Source organism: Stenella coeruleoalba (genome assembly GCF_951394435.1).
Source record: "Stenella coeruleoalba genome assembly, chromosome: 6".
Taxonomy (NCBI): domain Eukaryota; kingdom Metazoa; phylum Chordata; class Mammalia; order Artiodactyla; family Delphinidae; genus Stenella; species Stenella coeruleoalba.
This window is the reverse complement of record NC_137151.1, coordinates 63,551,857-63,571,751: the sequence shown is the minus strand read 5'-3', so window position 1 is coordinate 63,571,751 and position 19,895 is coordinate 63,551,857. Positions and strand designations below refer to the sequence as shown.

At 35.2% G+C, this 19,895-nt stretch overlaps 1 protein-coding gene across 1 annotated transcript in view; it reads right to left on the bottom strand.

The window, feature by feature from the left end:
• The window catches only part of XIRP2 (xin actin binding repeat containing 2), a 604,615-nt gene that overhangs the window by 16,608 nt on the left and 568,112 nt on the right, over nucleotides 1–19,895 (bottom strand). Inside the window, exons 9-11 of the mRNA XM_079924291.1 lie at nucleotides 2,010–2,120; nucleotides 1,558–1,630; nucleotides 474–604 (exon numbers count right to left, since the gene is read on the bottom strand). Coding sequence (XP_079780417.1) covers nucleotides 474–604; nucleotides 1,558–1,630; nucleotides 2,010–2,120 — 315 coding nt within the window. The remainder of the gene's footprint in view (nucleotides 1–473; nucleotides 605–1,557; nucleotides 1,631–2,009; nucleotides 2,121–19,895) is intronic.

Sequence of the window (19,895 nt, the reverse complement as noted above, 5' to 3'; positions counted from 1 at the left end):
TTTTTAGAGTTATATTCCCTATTCAATACATCAACGACTCAGTATTTTAACATTTACACGTAATCTTGATTATTTTTCCTCCTTTACGTAATGTGCTATGCAGAGTAATCTATAGGGAAACAATAAAAGTCTTAAAGGACTTTTGAGGGTTGTTTTGTTTTCCTTGGAATTTTAAACAGAACAGAGTAAGTAGCTGACATTTTAAAATTGGCTGTATTACTTTAATGTTAGTTATTAAACTTTAGTGCATACATAATTTTTTCTTCCCTAATTTCCTCTAGTGAGAAAAGTTTTCTTTCTACTGCTTTTCTCATATAGAATAATATTCTTCTTACGGAACAGAATAAGCACCGGCTCTGAATATTTTTTGTTGTTGTTGAAAAACCACCTCAAAAATTCAATAATTTGAAAATGTTATGTATTTACATCTGGTTTTACACTTAATATGTCTCTGTGCAGAGAAATTATCTTACCTTAATCTGCTTGGTTGGAGTCGTCTCTTTGTCAGAATAAAGGACCTTTTCCTGGGCAGACTTTTCAAATTGTTCTTTTAAAAACTTAGTTGAAACCTTTGGAATCTCTTCATCCTCAGGTGTATCTATGACTACAAACAGAAAACAACACCAGGGATATTATGTAACTAATAAACATGATGTTTGAGAAGACATTATAATGCTATGGAAAACTTCTCATAATGTAAGTTAAGTAAAAATATTCAGGATATAAATGTATACATATGGCAGTATTTCATTATGTAAGTTAGTATATGTCAAGAAATATAGGAGGAAAAATGGTGGTGATTATCTCTGGATGGAAAGTCATAAGTAATGAAAGTGCTGTTTATTTTAATTGTATGTAGTTTCCAAATTTTCTACAAGCATGTTTTGCTGTTATGCTCAAAAATAATAATAAAAGTTATAAAACAAGAAAAGAACAGTAGAAGAACAGAAAAGGAAGATCTACTTCTTTAAGCAAAACTAAAATAAAACCAAACTCAGATATAGTCAAATAACATTTGGGTCACAGTTGGCTTAAATCTACCCTTTTAGCACTTTGGGACAGCAAAACTTCTCATTCCACTTTTATAGGCAAGACACCCTGTACCCATCTTATGCAAACTTGCGCAGGTTTGTCTGTAGTCTAATCTCATATCTGTGGGTTGGAGAATTAGACTTAAACGTGCTTAAATTTGTTATTAAAAGTAATACAATCTAGATAACTTTTCTGTTCCCAGGGAGCTTGATAACATCAAGTTTCATTCTGGATCCCTGAGCAAAATGCAATTCAGAGGTGGCTGGCTTATCACCTTCTAGGCGTTTTGGATGAATACATCATAGGGTTGAAGGGCAATGAACTATTTTAGAAGCTTATTGCATCTCGTACCACAGGCAGAACCCAATTATATATAGAAATACTATTCTGTCCCCTTTGGGATCATAAGTCATAGTTACTAACTTTATTTAGTGGGAAGGTTTGTGCTTTGGAAGTCCTCCATTCAAACACAGAAACATCAATAGGAAAAAGATATATTGGGGTGAAATAATACCAGATTCTTACCTGTTTCTTGAACATATTGATGGAGTGGAGAAGCTTGATTTATTTCCACAGTGTGTTTTTCAAGATGAGAGACCTGTGTTTAAAGATAATTTTAAATAAATAATTGTTTTTAAGAAGTCAATTATTTCAGTATTGCACACATATTCTTCATTGCACCATGATTTTCTTCCAAGACTTCAGTGCACATTGATTACACTTTGGTCATTTATTTTAATGCATGGGTTCATGCTATAACAGAACAAATATGAATTGACACCTAAAGTGCACTTATATTTTTAGGGTGCTCATTTTATTTTTCAAAGAATATCAAACCCAAAGTACGGAAAGAGACACTGATGTGTATTGATATTAAATATATAAAAGGACAATAAAATCAACTGTTTATAACAAGGTCAGAATTTCCACACAGTTCTGCAAACTGTGTGGAAAGTATTGTCTTTCTAAATAGTTACCATTTCTGTTCCAAGAACATCAATTTTGTGTGCTTTGGAAGTTTCTTGTTCATTTCTTTCCATTTCCTGGCTGTGTCCTGCAATGTCGACCTGGCTGCTACGGATTACCTCCTGAAAATGAATGGATGAATGAATGAATGGACAATGCTTTAAGAAAATTCTGAAAATTTTAACTTTTATTTTATTAATGCAATTTCAGTGACAGACGCTTCTGAAAAAAAACCTGTTTCCTCAGTATATTAGTTTACTTGGCTGTTGTAGCAATTACCACAAAGTTAATATCTTACACTTCTGTAGGTCAGAAGCCCTGAATGGGTCTTACTGGGTGTTGGCAGATGTAAGAAGGCATGCATTTCTTTCTGCAGGCTTTAGGAGAGAATCCATTCTCTTGCCTCTTGCAGTTCTAGAGACTGCCCACTTTCATTGGCTTATGGCCCCCCTCCTCTATCAAGTTGAACTTTTTCTCACTCTGCGACCTCTCTGATTTTCTCTTGGGATCCCCTCTTTCACTTTTAAGGACCACTGTGATTACACTGGACTAATCCAGAGTATTCAGGATTATCTCCCTGTCAAAAGGTCAGTTACTTAGCAGCTCTAATTTCATCTGCAACCTTAATTCTTCTTTGCCATGTAACTTAACATATTCACGAATCCTGAGGATTAAGACATAGATATCTTCAGGAGCCATTATTCTGCCTACTACCCTTAGAAAGCAACAAATGTTAATGAGGCAACTCATACCCAATATGACAAAGATGAATCTCAAAAAGAAAATGAAAACCCTTGATGAAAAAGAAATATATTTTGTTGTTTATAAGCCAGAGTTTCATTCTACAGAAAGACATTCCCATCTTCAAGGTGGCCTTCTGGTTTGATGACACATCCAGAGTTCAATCGAAGACTATAACCATTAAATATAACCAATATAAATAGGCCATATTATGCTAGTGTGTCTCTATCTTCACACATGGCGCTACTTTTGATTTTGGTTAAGTTAGCACAGTGATCCTGGCTGAATTGGAGGGTTGAGACTCCTATTAATTTTGGTGATCCAGCCCTCCTGTTACTACAGAATGTGATCTGACACAAGTATATGATTGATTGATTGACTGATATGGTGAAGCAGCTGGCATACTGCTAAAAATCTTAACATCAAAAAATAAGGCCATAGACAGATGACTCTCCAAGAACACACCTATTTGATTGCCTTTGAGGTTGGGATTTCACTTTACCCTTGATATCTACATGACTAACAAATACTGTTTTTGAGATGGGATTTAAAAATTTTTGTCTTAGTAGAGAATAGTCAAGTGATCAAAGGGGCATTATTACTATTAATCAAATAGGAGCACTAACTTTTTTTAAAAAAAACAAACATGGAGTTAAATAGTTCTAAGGGATCAAATTCTAAACTTTAAACCAAGAATAAGTTTAAAGTTAACTCATGAGATCTTGACTTGTGATTTTTTTTTCTTGCTAGTGGACTTCTAGTGTCTGGCTTACCCCCAGGGGTATCTGGTATACAGGGTTAAAGTTCCGATTAACCAGATGGCAGTCAGACATTTGCTTAGAGATATACAGTATTATCTGATCTTATTACACTATCTAGGAAGGAGAGTTATGACAAAAACTTGATACCCTCCCAAAAGTCCTTCAGAGAATTGAAGCCAAAATGTAGGTTTGCACTTTAAAATGTAGATTACATTTCATTGGGTGTGTTAATTAACTAGATGGGAGGAATCCTTTCACAGTGTGTATGTATATCAAATTATCACTATGTACACTTTAAATTATCTTATAATTTTTTCAATTATACCTCAATAAAGCTGAAAAAATATAAATTATATCTCATTAAATTAAAGGCCAGTGTAATCTTTTCCTAAGCAGAATGGGTTTCTAGCCCTAGTTAATGATCCACATATATCAATAGATATTTATTAACATGCTTGACACATAGTTTATGCTAAGGAAAAGTTTACTTAACGAATGAATGAATAAAACAGCAAATTTCCATTAATAAATGAATTTCATTCAACCTTCTATTTGCCTGAGAATGTCCTAGAACCTGGGGTTAGAACAATGAACAAAATGTGTACTTTACTTTTTCAAGAGGGAGTGTAGGAAATAAACAATTCATATTCTTTCCTTTAAGTTCAAAAAATCATAATTCTATATAATAAAAAGTTTTGCATAATCAAGTTTTATTTAAGGGTATTAATAGCATTAGGCTGGAGGGAACAATAACTGTCATTGAAGACCACAGATAGAAAAAAATGCATGGGCACAAATAACAACTCTTTGTATAATAACTGTTTACAACTATGGCAAGTCTTTCCATCTATAGGAATATAATGGGGATATTCTATGGCTTTCTTATGACACACTGAGAAATAGGAAGTACTGATTAAACAGAAAGTGAAAGAGCAAAGGACATGGGAACTGACCAGTATCAAGATCCTTACTGAAAGGCACAATGATCATTACTATAGAATCACGTCTCTGCCTAGAGGCCCAGATGACAAGCTGTGGCCCAGAGACAAGCTTATTTGACCCACTCAATGTTTTTTAAAGTTTTGAAGTAATTAAAACCTACAAAAAAATCAAGATTTCTGCTTATGTTTGAAAATTTTGAAGATCTGGCAATATGCCATATTCCAACATGGCAGTGGCTTGCTGGAACAAAGTAGTGGCCACCTGTCTTAGTTGGGGCATATACTTTTCAGTTGGTCACTGTTCCCATCACTCACTAATGGAGTATTTAACACCAAGCTGACATTTAAAAAAAAAAACCTGCCTATCATCTTTAAATATATTTTCTTGTAGGAGATGACACAACATAAACAGTGGAAGGATACATAAATTTAGTTTAAAGGTATAAGTTTCTACTTCAGCATTATGTGCTATTACTAAATACTACTGTAATTGCTACACTAGTTTGGTATGTCAGTGTCAATGCATCAATTTTACTGCCCCCTGTTTTCTGCAGTTTACATGACGTCTGTCTTAAAATATTCCAAGATTTTGTTTCCATCATTTACTGTGTTTCATATTATGCAACTAGTAGAGTTGGATTTTAAATCTGACTTTCATTCTTCCCGATTGCTGGTGTCTATAGAGTGAAGGGTTAGATAAAAGGATGGATCATCATAATGCTCGGGAAGAAATCAAATTACACAAATAAAATGTAAAAAAGAATTCCGGCCAGAATACCATATGCAAACTCACATAAAATAGTTCATGAAATTGGTACTTAAAAATTAAATTCAAATATAGATCAGGCTGCAAGAAGAAAAATGCAGTTTTGTTCACAGGTGGATTAACCAAAGTCAGGAATGGGGATAGTACTCACTCCCTCCTTTATATTAGATATGCTATAATCTTAGGTAAGTTACTAAATCACACTTAAACTCTTTTTTTAAATATCATTCATCCATGAAAAGAAACACAGATGATATACGTGGTCTAATTTTGGAATCTAAAGGAGAAAATGTGGCATGATCACAAAATGTTATAATATTTGCATAGCTCACGCCAATCTGATATCAGCTCATAGATTAGTCAAGTATATTACAAAAGTCTCTCATGGATGTACACTTCTAAGGAGATTTCTCCAGCACAGGAAAGAGTTCACACTCTGCCTACCCAACTTGCCACTGTTATTATCGTTACAGGAAAAGACATTGTACATTTCCACTGATAAAAATGCAAACTCATGCTAGCATAATGAGTAAGGAAAGGACAGATTTCTTATGGTGACTCACTATTATTGTGACTCTTAGAAGTATACCCAGTAGAAAAAAGTGTGATGAAAGACTGGCAGAAGAGTAGATGATTACTGCCTCACTAGAGTGGAAAAAACAGCTCATGCTCAATACCAGTAATTCAGCAATTTTACCCATCACTAACCTCATTCTTAATAAAACTAGGAAGGGTTATGATGTATTAATGTTATATGCATCGTTGTCAAACTGACAGAAACAATACCAAAAATGTGCTATTTATGTTAGCAAAGATGTCAGTTGATTCAAGGTTTGAAAGAATAATCAGTTCTTTCTTTTAAGTGATGAGCATAAAAATTTGTGGTTGATATACTGTGTTTGTCTAGATTTTGATATGTTTGAATTCAAACATGTTTTCTTTTTGCCCTGAATTTTCTCTTTACGTTTTAAAAATTTACTTTAAAATTTTACAGTATCAAATTTGACGTCCCTAGCATTGGAGCTTCAGGTTAGGGCTTTTCCTCATTCACTATACACTTCTGAGTCTTGGCTCAAAATTATTTTCTATTTGAAACCTTTCCTGACTTTTCTATACAGAGTTCCCTATTACTGCTTCTTTTATTGTATTCCTGTATGGTCAGTACACACCTCTGTTATCTACCTATCCATTTCACATGCATGATTTGATAATACGACCCTTTTCTTTAACTGAATTCATGCATCCTCAAATCCCAATGTTTAGCTTCCTGGTAGAGAGTAGATGCCCCCCAGAATATCAAGGAGTGAATAGTAATATTATGAGCAAATAGTCAATAGTAATATCATGAGCAAATAGTCACTTTTTTCTCAGGAGTGTGAAAATTTTATGATTTTATAAAAATCTAATTTAAAAATTAAAACTGTATTTTTTCCCCACATAATCCTATGATTTTATATTTTTGTATTTTGGCTGACAATCTTTGACACTGAACATTTTATGATTGGTAGGTGGAGTTACTGAAGCTGATGCATATAACAATAACATGTCCATCACTGACAAAGTATATGAAGAAGAGTTCTCTTGATAACATTGCAAGTGATCAGAACATTTATGGAAGAATATGGGCAGTGCTGTGATGCTGTGAAGAGCAGCTGACATCATTAGAGGGAGGAGAAGCCTGTACCAAGAAACCAAAAAATACACAAAGGTAACAAACACATACAAAAAGGTAAAGAACATTGAAAAATAGGAAAATTTATTTTCAGGTGGTCTTTTTATAAAAAGATCTTCATGGTGCTAAAAAAAAAAAACCAAACTAGTCTGTATGTTCTTTTTTTAGTGAATTGTTATTATTCACTGAGTTTGTGAATCTGATGTATTGCCAAGAAATAGCAGTAGAAATGTGTTGAGCAGAATTACTATGACATCAAAAAATTAAGTTGAGGTATTTATGATGACAGGAAAAGACAATACTTTATCCTTATTTTTAATATCAAGGGAAAAGAAGAATCAAGGCAAATGTAAGTCGTGATTCTTCATATAACTCAATGTATTTGGAAGTGAAGACTACAATTTTACTTGGTTCAGTAGTAATGCTCCCTGAAGCTATGAGTGTGTCCTAGTTGGACAGTTGGATCCTAAGAGACTGATGATGCAAAACATTCAGAAAAAAAATTAAGATAGTAACTTTTTCCTTTGAAATCACTGCATCCCTAAATGTGAGTGATTGTATATAGCTTCACTTATACATTTATTTATTCAGCCAATAGCTACTGAGCACCAACTATCTCTATAGCATTTTGCTAGGCGTTGTCAGTACTGTTTTAGTAAAAGTTTTATCTACCAACCTATCTACATATCAATCATCTGTCTATTCATCGATCTCTATATCTGTGCAATATATAAAAATATGTACAGGATTTCCCTGGTGGTCCAGCGGTTAAGACTCTGCGCTCCCAGTGCCTGGGTTAGATCCCTGGAACTAGATCCCGCATGCTGCAACTAAGAGCCTGCATTCCACAGCTGAAAAGATCCTACACGCCACAGCAAAGACCCGGTGCAGCTAAATTAATTAATTAATTAATTTAAAAAACTGTACATACGTATCTAACGGAATAAAAATGGCTCACTTAGCTTGAAATTCTCTTGAGACAAGATCTGTAATATATACACATGCATGAATTATGCAGGTTTGTTGTATAAATCTCTGAGAGAAGCACTATCATTCAATTATTTTCAGCTCTTTCTGGGCTCAAAACAATTATGCTTTGGTCATATTTAGCTATAAAGAGCAAAACTTATAATTTTTTAATAAAAATAATTAATTTGAAAGTAGGAATATTTGACTTCAAAGAGGGAGGTTTATGAATAAGTAATGCCAGCTTTCACTACTAAAACTTTGTCCTCTACTTTCCCCAAAGTGTTATTTATAGAGCCATATCCCAGCGTCCAAAAATGCTGAAGATTCATTAAGAGAACATGTAAAAGATGTACTCTCAACTGGGCCATCAAACATATTAGTAATATAAACAACAATACTTATGTGACAAACTAAAAAGAACAGGATACATAAAAACATTCAATTTTCAGTAAAGGACACCTTCTAGAAGTTTTATGTAGATGTATGTTTTTTATACACACACATACGCGCACACACACACACATACATGTATACAGGATTTCAATCTAACATAGACGTAAGGCATCTTAAAACAAAAAAGGCACTTGGATATAAATAAACATAAAAGTACAATAAAAGAGGCTAAAACTTAGTCTCAAGGAGCAGTGAAATTACCAAAAAAAGCTTGCAAAAAGAATGAAAACATTTTAAAGAAAAAGAAAACCAGGGGTAACATATATCTTACATTAATTAATGCAAACCAAAAGAGAGAAAGAGAAGAATTCTACCTTTTTATTATTACCCCTCTTCACCAATATCCAATTGATTTATAAGCTCTTCCAATTCTATCTTTAATTATCTTTTGAGTCAATGCCCTCTTTAGTCTAGAACTTCTGATCTGTTTAAGTCCTCATGTATTTAATCTGCTATTTCAGTAGTCTCCTAACTTATCTTCTTAAGTCTAACCTCGACACCATTTATATCCATCCTATACAACTAGAAAAAATGTTTCTTAAATGCATATCTATTCATCTTACTCCCCTGTTTGTTTCTTCAATGGTTTTTTATTGCCTTAGAATAAAGTAAAAAATCTTTATTATAGCATATAAGTTTTTCTCTTATCCAGTCTTTGGCTACATCTCCAGCTTCATGACTCAATTGTGCCTCATTATCTTCACAAATATACTATTTTACCTTTTGCATAAGTTGTTCCTTTCACTTAGAATGTAATTCTGTATTTATAAAAAATGATTTTAAGTCTCAGCTGAAGCATCCTCCACCCTCAGATTCCCCTCCTTGACCATCCTTCATCCAGAGTAAAGTTTATCACAACCTCCTTGTGTCCCAACGAACCTCATTTATATTTTCCATGATAGAATCTACCATATTGCACTTGTAATTATTTGTTATATGTGTTTCTCTCTGATAGAGTGACCGTCTTGAGGGCAAAATAATATCATACTCATCATTGAATCTTTTGTGCTTGACATATGGTGAGTGGTTAATGACTATTAGCTGAATAAAAAAAAAATAAGGCACAGATTCTGGAGTCAGCCTTCCTGAGTTAGGATCACATTTGCTCACTTTCTTGGGCAAGTTACTTAGATCTTTCAGGAGTTCATTTCTTGTCAAAAAAAAGTAGGGGGCGGGCAGCTAAAAATAATGCCTATCTCAGAAGGTTATTGTGAGGAGAAAGTCAGTTAACATACGTGAAAACCTGGCTCATAAGTGCTACATTAGTATTTGCTATCTTTGCTTAACATATTCATTGCACACTTACTCTGCATCAGCTATTTTCCTAGTAACTTGGGATACATAGTAAACAAGGCAAAAAAAAAAAAAAAAGATTGAAGGAAAGTAGATTGTCTGTGGTTATGTCAATACATTTTGCCATGAATTTTTTCATTGTAGAATTAAGCCCAGAAACGAAAGAAAAAACAAATTTCAATATGTACATTTTTTTCAACCAGAGAAGTAGTGGATTTGGGGGATTTTTCAAAGAGAAGCGAAAAGGTGCCTATGCATATTATAACTCTTCTAAGTCATTCTGGCCCCTAGGACATGGACATTTCTATAGAGGCATGGCCAGAGAGTGGCTTTCTGATCACCTATCCAGTTCTTCTTTGGTTCATTGTTCATGAACTGGTACCCAGTGGAGAGTCAGTTCACAGTGATTTAATCTACTATTATACAATTCTTCTCACACTTAACTCTTTCCTAAAAGGTCCTGTTGTGTGCCTCTCATCTAGACGATAAAATAAGAATGTTAAGATTTGTAATTTATATATAGTTTTATCAGTCACAGCTCCCAGTGTCAAGCATCAGAGTCTAACTGATTTAAATAGGACAGGTACTTTGTTAAAGAGACATTTCATAGCAGAAGTGTATTCCACAGAGTCTCCAGGAATAAGACTCCAGAAATATACTTATTCTCACAGAATAAGACTTGGAGGTTTTGTAGCCAGGAACACTGCCGAAAAATGCTGCAGAACCTTCTGGAGAAGGCACCCTTGCTGCTGACATTGGACACACTCATTGCCAAAGCCATTGATATTATATAACAGATATTGCTTCTAGAATGGTTCTTTCTTGAAAATTGATGTAGCTAATCTCCGCCACCAGCCATCACCAAAACTGATTCTTCATAGTCCCTGCTTCTCATGCCATTTCATTACTTCTTAATGCAAAGACTGAGTTGGAGGTGTCTGATTGGTGCAGTCTAGTTCACAAGCTTGGGTCCTAGATACCAGCAGGGCCAGGAGAGTGAGTGTATGATATTTGCAGCTTCTTCTAGTGGAGGCTGGTTTTGCCTAATGGGGTGGTGGAGTCCCCAAGTACAGGAGGTTCAGATGTCCAAAAGAATGAAAAGTGCACATTACCTTTCCTAAGAAAGTATTATTTGCCAACACAGAGGTCTTATTTACCAAACAGAAACCAGTTAAAAACACAAGAAAAGGAATTCCACTCATTTTTGACAACAGATAACATAGTAGAAAACTATGTTTTCTAGAAATGTCCTATGATGAAATTGATTTGGGCTTATTTCTTGGCAATATATGCTCCATGTGACATTACAACTTCCTTTAGGAAGACTGAGACAGTACAGTTTGCCTGCTAATAGGGTCATGAAGAGTTCCTGTTATACAAACCTGCCTCCTTCATTCACTGTCCCTCTGAGCCTTTATGGTCATCAGTCTTGGTCACTGGGAGGAATACATTTTAAATCCTTATATAAAATCCAAGAGGAAGGAAAAAGCACCATAAAACAGATTTGGCTCTGATGTAAGCATTCCAAGATAATCCATGCAAACAAAGCATTTCAGGATAATTATTCATTATGACTACAAATTAATTACTCTGATCATTTGGGTTTTCTTCATAATGAGGAAAAATCAGGAAAAATAAAAGGGTAATTAGTTGCAATCACTGGTGAATGTATCTACTAGTAAAACGGGGAATGGAAAGAGATTGAAGTAGAGACAGGAATGTTGGGTTATGGGCTGGAGTTTGTCATCAATTCAAGTGAGAAATCAGGTAAGTAAATCACAGCTAATTTCAGTCTCACTTAGAATCCTCATTTGTAATCTGCTGGGGTAGAGAGTAGGGAAGCATTGAAGGAGATAGAAGGAGCTACCACTGATTGAGTGCTGTTATGTATCAGGAAATATACAATGCCCTTCACACTTTATAACATCTAATTTCTTAAGAATTTTACCATTTTTAAATTCTACATGTTGATTACCCATGGACTTAACCAGTAAAAGGAGTTGAAGGGAAAATGCTGTGCAAGATTTGAAAATTCCAAACATATACCATGAATACAGAGATGAACAAGAATTCAGTCAACCAGTTGTTTTGAGTCAATGCTTTTAACACCTTAAAGCAATAAGTGATGTGCTCAACATGCACTTGTGATGTACCTAAAGTGCATTTAAAGTAGGGACAAGAAAGGAGAGTTATTCTCAACTAGCTAAGTATGCTGAAGAACTGCACTGAAATGCCTTCAAAGAATCTAAAAATTAATAATCATGTGCTGTAATTTTTATTGTATATTAATTTTTTTGAAAAAAATCACTGAGTCTTTTATCCTAATATGCTTTTCACCAGTATATCAGGTAACCACACAATTTGCTTTATTTCTTTTAGGGTTGTTGATTCAGTGAACCATCTTTTTTATCAGTGTAATATCGGTCATCAAGTGCAAAGGTTTCAAGAAATACAAAAATCAATGTCAGAGGTTAGAAGGGTCTCAAAATGGAAACCAGGTTCTTACAAAACAGGATAAAGAACGATTTGCTTTAAGTAGATGCTTAAATAGTTTCATTTTGCCTAAAAATATACATCTCCAGCTTATAAAAATTGAGCCATTTAACTCCTATAGATTTGTAGAAACAAATCAGATGAAATGAAATTTAAGGACATACCCTTTGATCTGTACTGGATTTTCTCCCAGTTACACTTATCAGTTCCAGGGCACCCACCCACTTGCTGAAGACTCATGACTGAAGATCAAGTTGGTTCTATAAGGATGCATCAGAGCGGATGAGATTCAAACAGGCTTTGCTAAGGAGTGATAGTCTTTAAAGCTTATTCCAAATATAGTGGTCTATGAAACAGTCAAAGATAAATACTTGATCACGTATCTCAAAATTATAAGAAGAGAAATAATACTGAGCATAGGTGCCAAACACAGAGCCTATGATCATTATATTTAAGTAATTTAACCTGTATTTTGTGTGACATGATATTGTCTGTCTCACCACTATTTTTACAGGAGGAAATCAACATATTTCCATCTGATTCTGATACAGAAAAAGAAGCTCTGTATGTAAGTATCTATAATTCTCTCATCAGTATTTTTTTTCACACTCCCTCCTCCCCACAAATTATTGCTTTTCTTTCTCTATTTTTGGTACCCAGACTTGATGGTACACTTTCTCATTATCATAATCCCCTCTGTAGTAACGAAAGGCCTGGAAAAAATAAAGACAGGGAAGAAAAGGAACTGAGGAAAAAAAGGAAAACTTTTTTTTGATCCTCTAAAAGAAAAACAAAACACAGAAAATATGATTGGGGGGAATTTGTTGATATTTTTAGAATAATGATACAAAATGCTTCTGATAAAAGGCTCACAAACTGAACCCCAGCCTAAAGTACTGACTTCATCGAAGCACCCTAAACCTCCCCAAACAGTATCCCCATACACTGTGCAATATGATGAATTGCAGGATCCAAGGGAGGAATTTCAAATGCCATAGCAGGATAATGTCTCTAGAAGACCCTGGTATTTACCCAAGGATAAGGAAGATGAATTGAGCACTTGGCTCCCCCTATTGGGGTCCATGTAGTGGCTGGTATATGATGTGCCCTGTCCTCCTGATGGGGTTAGAAATGAAGTAGTCTTCTAAAAAGCTGTTTCTTGGACCATGCTGGGTAGATCACTCAGGATAGATAGGGATAAAGAACAAGGACAAGAAAAGGCTGTTAGAAGGAGATGTAATCTTACTCTGGCTTCTGTGATGTTGAGATTTGCAAAGAAGCTGGAAAAAATGAAGAATTTCTTAAACATATCTCTGTAAGGGCATGGTGCTAAGGACAGAATCTCTTAATGCCTCTTCCTTTTCTCGGGCCTTGTGTTCTTCCAGTTTTTTTTAGCATGATAATTCATCTGTAATTATGCAAACTAATAAATAAACGAACATCCAAAAGAATAGACAAGCTTGACTCGATCCAGTCATTTTCAGAGATCCATGAAGACAGGTTTATTCTGAGAAATATGAGACCCAGAAGCAGCAGAAAGAGCTAATAATATCCTCTTATGTCAAGTGCTTACAGAAAACACCCGTTTTATAAAAGTAATCATGTGGAAAAAACATTTTGCAGATTTTACTAAGTTCTGCAAACAAAATGACAGAGTAATCTTAAGGGTTTCTTTTGTTGTTATAATTTTCCTTGCTCCTCACAAACTAGCAAAATCTCAGAACTTAAAATTCTATGTCTTGCCATTCTATTATAAAATTTAAAAAGAAAGTAAATTTAATTAGTATATTATAAGATATTGTCTATATACTTGAGAATTCTATTAAGCGTAATTATACAAAGAGCACAGTTACAATTCTGAACTAATAGGAGACCAGATTGAAGAAGGGGCTATACAAATGTATTTTTTTTCTATTCCAACTTTCCCTAAATATCCACTCCCTCCCATAAAAGAAGACATAAAATTTGATTATGTCAAAACATCTGTGCTTTATATCTTTATCAACATCAAAAACTTTTTCAGATCACCTGCTGAACCTCTAAGAACATGAAACTCTGTGCTCTCACTTTGTGTCTTTGAGGAAAGGGTCTAGGTGACACTCTCTCAGTAACCATAGGCCCTGTGATAAGAACAATACCACTCCTTTTCTCCTAAAGCAATCCCAATTCCTTTCACTTTAAAGGAGTGAAGGGTATATCTGTAAGTATACTTTTCTTCTGTAAATGAAACTGAAAATGGATTCTATAAGAACAAATAGGTTTCAGAAACAGAAAACTCACCATTAAAAGTACCATTAAGAGAAAGAGAAACTTTGATGGTAATACTCCAATAATTGGGTAAATGTTACTACTACAACTTTTATTTTGGAGAATAAGATGAATCATAGAAAAGCAACCAATTCAAGGTTTTTTGAAAGCATTGAATCTTGCAACTCAGTTTTACTTATGAGTATTTGTACCATTCACTGAGGCCCTGACTGCCTGAGAAACTGTACTGGGGGCCCCCCTTCCTCTGGTAATGTTTCTAAACCCCTCCAAGCCACCAGGCAGATTAGTTTGTTTGCTCATTTTCAGCACAGTAAAGGAACCCAGGCAGAATGCACACATTGGATGGACTACACTGTTTCATCAAGAAGATGGAGTTTCCACACAAGACCCAGGCAAATGCTTTGCGGGTATCTTCACAGTGCGGGGTTGGAATGTGTTTCCCTTTATAATGATGCACTGGAATGGCCTGCAGTGCTGTCCCAGGGGAGGGAGGTGTGAATCCCTCTGTGCACTAGCATCTACCAACAGATTCTGCAAAAGAAGCTGAAGTTGGAAGTTGCAAAGGAACCATGACTGAGACTTTATGGTCACACCTCAGTAGACAGTTAGCAATTACCATCAACTTCATTTGGGGACAGCAGAAGTTGAGAGTTATAGTGTGTGGCTCTAAAGTAATGTGATTAATGCCAGTAGATCACATAAGATAGTCTTATAGTGCTTTATAGGCACACCTTGTATCCCAGGGGGAGTCCACATATTAGTTTAGCTGTGAAAGGAGCCAAATGTCTATGACCATGTTACTATATGATTTAATAAGGTTTATCACTTCATAATCATCTTATGTCTTTCAGAAATTAATATTATTTTTATAGAAATATCAAAGGTACAAACTCAAGAGACATTAGGTAACCAGATTGTATAATCCTATGAAATTAAAGTTTTTTAATGAAAGATGGCAATATTAATGAGTTAAATCTCAGTTTTAATTAATTATTGGCATATCAGTGTAGCTTAAGCTAATAAATTCATTATTTTTAGTTTATTTTTATTCTAATTGGTTTATTTTAAATGCTTTGACATGTATTTCTTTAGTTCACTTATATCACTCCATTATCTAGCTTTTAAAAAATATTTGAATCTATCTTTGTATATATGTAAAAAAAATCCTCACAATTTTAATACAGTCTGCCATTAACATGGGAGTTAACTGGGCTTGGAGGTACCAGTAAATTGGTCGTTTGGCTGACTGGCATTTATTATATTCACCATGATTCTTTTAAGCCCTTGATTTCTCTGTTCTCAGCAGCCCCTATTCTATTCTTTGCAGTAGGCATCTCAAGAGAAATCTCAATAGAAATAGAAGGGCCTTAATATCAGAGTGAAGAATGAGGTGGGCAGTGGAGAAGCCTCAGATGAGAAACTAAGAGGGGAGTGGTCATCTCTGGGATAACAAATCCTGGCTCAACCTTGAACTGCCATGCTCATTGCTGCACATTAGAATCCCCTGGAGGGCTATAAAATTCCCTGATCCCTGACCCCATGCCAGGACAATTAAACCAGAATTACCTGGGCTGCCCTAGGAGTTCCAGTGCATGACCAGAGTTGAGGACCACCTTACTGAGAGCCTAGGAGACTTAGAGGACAAGAGCTCCCACTGAGATTTCATGTCAATTCTAAATCCTTATCCAGTCAGAGAAAAGGTAGGAGGAGACATGTCAGGAGCTCTGAAGAGGTCTTGCTTCAGGTCCAGAGTGATGTAGAAACCAGCAGACAGAGGACTTACTGAAACCCACTCCTACTACATTCCTGTACCCCAACCCAGGGAGGCCTGGGGTAGAAGCCCGTAATAGGTGCTCCATAAGTACCGGAAGCCCCATTTCTAGACAAACCAGGCACATATGGGCTTTTTGGAAGCAGGAGAAGAATTAGTGGTTTGTTGGGGCTGGTAGAAAAAGCCTTTCATCCTGAGAAATACACATTTTCACAGAGTTTAGTTTGTGTTTTTGCTTTCCTCATAGTTGGGAAAAGCAGTACTAAATGCAGTTAATTGGCTTCGCATCTTGAGCAAGGACATTTTTTTTTTACCAAATATAATTCTTTTCCATTCACCTTCTGTCGGAGAAAATGTGGGATTCCACCAAGACCTACAGAGCTATAGGAAGGTGGACACGGGTAGGAAGGGAGGAGACAGATGGAGACTGGGTAGCAGGAGGTCACCAGTTGCAAAGCATGTACAGGGATGTTAATTATAAACTAATCTTTAATTACCTAATGAGCTTCTAGGAAACGATTCTGTCTCCCCAGGCTAAAAAACTGAAAAAACAGTTAAGGTGTGAGGCACAGAACAATGCCATCCTTCTTTGTCCTCTTACCTATACGTAAAATGTTTATGAACCGCATTCTACTTTGAGAATAATTACCACTGGATTATGCTTTAGTGGCAATACTACTAATGATAATAGCTGGTGTTTACTGAACATTTAATATCTGCTAGGCATTCTAGTAAGAATTTTACATGAACGGTCTCATTTTAGTCTTAACACACCTGTTACTTCATCCTCATTTCACAGAATAGGTTACGTGGTTAACTCAGGGAATTCTAACCTGGGCTGTATGACTCTGGAGCCAACAGGCCTAACCATGAGTGTAAACTTCCTCATTTTGAGTGGGGTTACTTTAGTTATAATAGTCACTTTAAAACCGTGCGCACAACTAAAAAACTTTTCAAGACACACTTTTGGTCACAACCTTGTGTGCTGATAGAGATCTAGGTTAGATTGGGGTTGTTAATAACAATCTAGGCCCTTGAAAAATCGTGCATGGGGCAGAAAACTAAAGGTAGGTTTAAAACATTTACGTGAGAAATGCTTTGCAATGTGGACATTTAGCTGATAAAAATATGTTTAGTTTGCTAGAAAATAATTACGGGTCACCTTTAAAGAGTCTAAAACACACAGATGTCAGATTATATCTGTCACAACCTGTCAAAAATATTTTCTATCAGCCTAAAATTGTCCAGAGGTTGTTCCAAATCTACATAATCCTACAGAGTGCTAATGTTTACATGAGGATTTTTGCAACAGCAGATGTATGTGGAAAGATACATACTGTCTTGCAGCTCCCTACTGGTCCCCATCAGACTTGGCGGCAGGGAGTGAAGGTCAGGAATACTTTAGACTCTTGACATAGATTCAGTGCAGCCATTTTCACATGAAAGCAATTACCTAAGCACTGTATTGCACTGATTACTTACCAGACTTTTGGAGCCCCATCTGCTCTTCCCTACTTAAGCCACTTAAAATGAAGACAAAACAAAACAAACAAAAAAAACAACTCCAGAAAAGAAGATGCTTGTAGGACTTCACAATTAATACGCAAGGAGCTACTCAGTACTTGTAAATAAAAGAGAAAGAAAGCGAAGAGGAAATAAGCATGAGAGAATGAAAATCAAACCCTGAATGTGAGACTATGGCACAAAGAAGGAACGTCTTAAGACTGCTAATGGGTCCAAGGTTTGTTTTTTGGAGGAATGGAAATGTTCTAAAATTAGATTGTGGTGACACTGTACAACTTTGTGAATATATTAAACAGACATTGAATTGTACACTTAAAATGGGTGAGTTCTATGGTATGCAAATTATCTCAATAAAGCTGTTAAAAAAGAAGAAAGAGAGGAAGGAAATCTTTAAAAAAAACAACAACCCAGAAACCATGGAAAGGGTGAGTGAAAATCAACTCTGAAAAGAGACAATGGCCATTTCATACCAACAACATCTGCTCCAGCATACTTCAAGACACACTTTTAAGGATGAGGGGATGGGTTATTTTTTTTTTTTTTTTCCCAAATGGAGCCTGCTGTACTGAGTGGATTAAAAATATCTCTCTTAAATGGTCCTTTCCATTCTAGCATTAAGAACCTACTGATTTTCACTGGCATAGAATTCTGAGAAATCAATCCTAAGACAAAGTCAGAAACAATGCTAATGTGATATTTCTAACCTAAATATCAACAGGACACATGCCGAATGGCTCATAATCCCTTAAGGAGGGTTGGATTTCATTCATATCTACAGGAATCAGTAATGGCTGTTTTGAAAAACAGAATCTAAATGGGTGATATTAAAAATGGGTAGTAGTAACTACCAGAGCCACCGAGTAAAGTTTTCTCCAACACATTCTTCTAAGAAGCTGAACCCTCACCCCAAACATCCTTCACCCAGGGGCCCTGACTGTTGAGAGTAGCTCCTTTTTCTAATTTACATAAGGATACTCCACAGGCTAGCAGTGATGCTGGTAACTGTTAAACAGGCAGAACCACAAAGCTTAAGTTTAGAACACATAAATAGGACATCATTCCAAGTTTAAAATGTCTGGCATAAACGAATGTTCCTATATCTTGTACCTCCTTTTTTCCCCCCTATTTCAGAACCTCTTTTTCAATAGGTATGAAATAATCAATAAAAAAACAGAGGGACCTTTAACCTCAGAGATAGCTTAATTTTCAAAACTTGTTTAGTCCCATTGCTGATCTCCCAGACAAACTGTTTCCAAATAGCTAATTACCCTGAAATAGCTCACTTCAATACATTAGGAAGGAAAGAGGCAGACTGGACTGAATTATTACACCTTATGAAATTATTACTAATTGTGATATTAAATATTGTCAGAAATCCAAAACAAATGTTCTTTCTTTTAACTCTAATTAAACTTTATTTCCAAGCTAATATTAATTTTTATATATCAGCAAAATAAATATTTTTCTGACCAGTGGCAGACTTAGCAGAGAGCTAAATCTCAAGTACTTTCAATAAAGACTGAAAACACCCTCAGAGCCGACAATAACTTCGGTAAGACAGAGTTAACTGTCTGTCTACCAGTAAATGTTTTGTTCTCAATACCTGCTGATAAAAGAAGTGATTTTTAGAATGCATTCAAATAGCTTTAAAAGTTTAAGTGAATATCTAAGACATGATTTTTCTATGTCTTCCTCTCTATAACCAAATCTGATATGTATCTCAAATTTCCATTAAGGAGTATAAGTTAGTCATTTGATTTTCTAAGATACAGATGACTTTTTTCTTTCATTTTCCTACAGACTTCTGCATACAGTTCAATAAATGGTATTTACTAGTTTATCCTTCCGTATATTCCCTTTATATTTTATTTATATTGCATTGTACTGCGACTTAGATTTAGTTATTCCTCATGGAATTATGGGGTATTATTAGTGTATCTAAACGTAGATAATGAAACTGAAGTTCAGAGAGGTCCCTACAGGCCCAGAGTCATGCAGATATTCAGATTTTTAGCACATGTTTTTTTATTACTCTCACACACTTTAGTATGTCATGGTCACAGAGAAGGAACTACAGCTTATAATAATAAACTATATTTGCAAGGAGCTTATAGTGGATATATATATATATATTTGCTGGTTTGGTTGTTTTTGTTTTTACCCAGCATTCATTTATTCTTTGTTCATAAGGGTATGCTGAGATCTTCCACGTAGCTAAACAGGTACAGAGGCCTCAACCAATCAG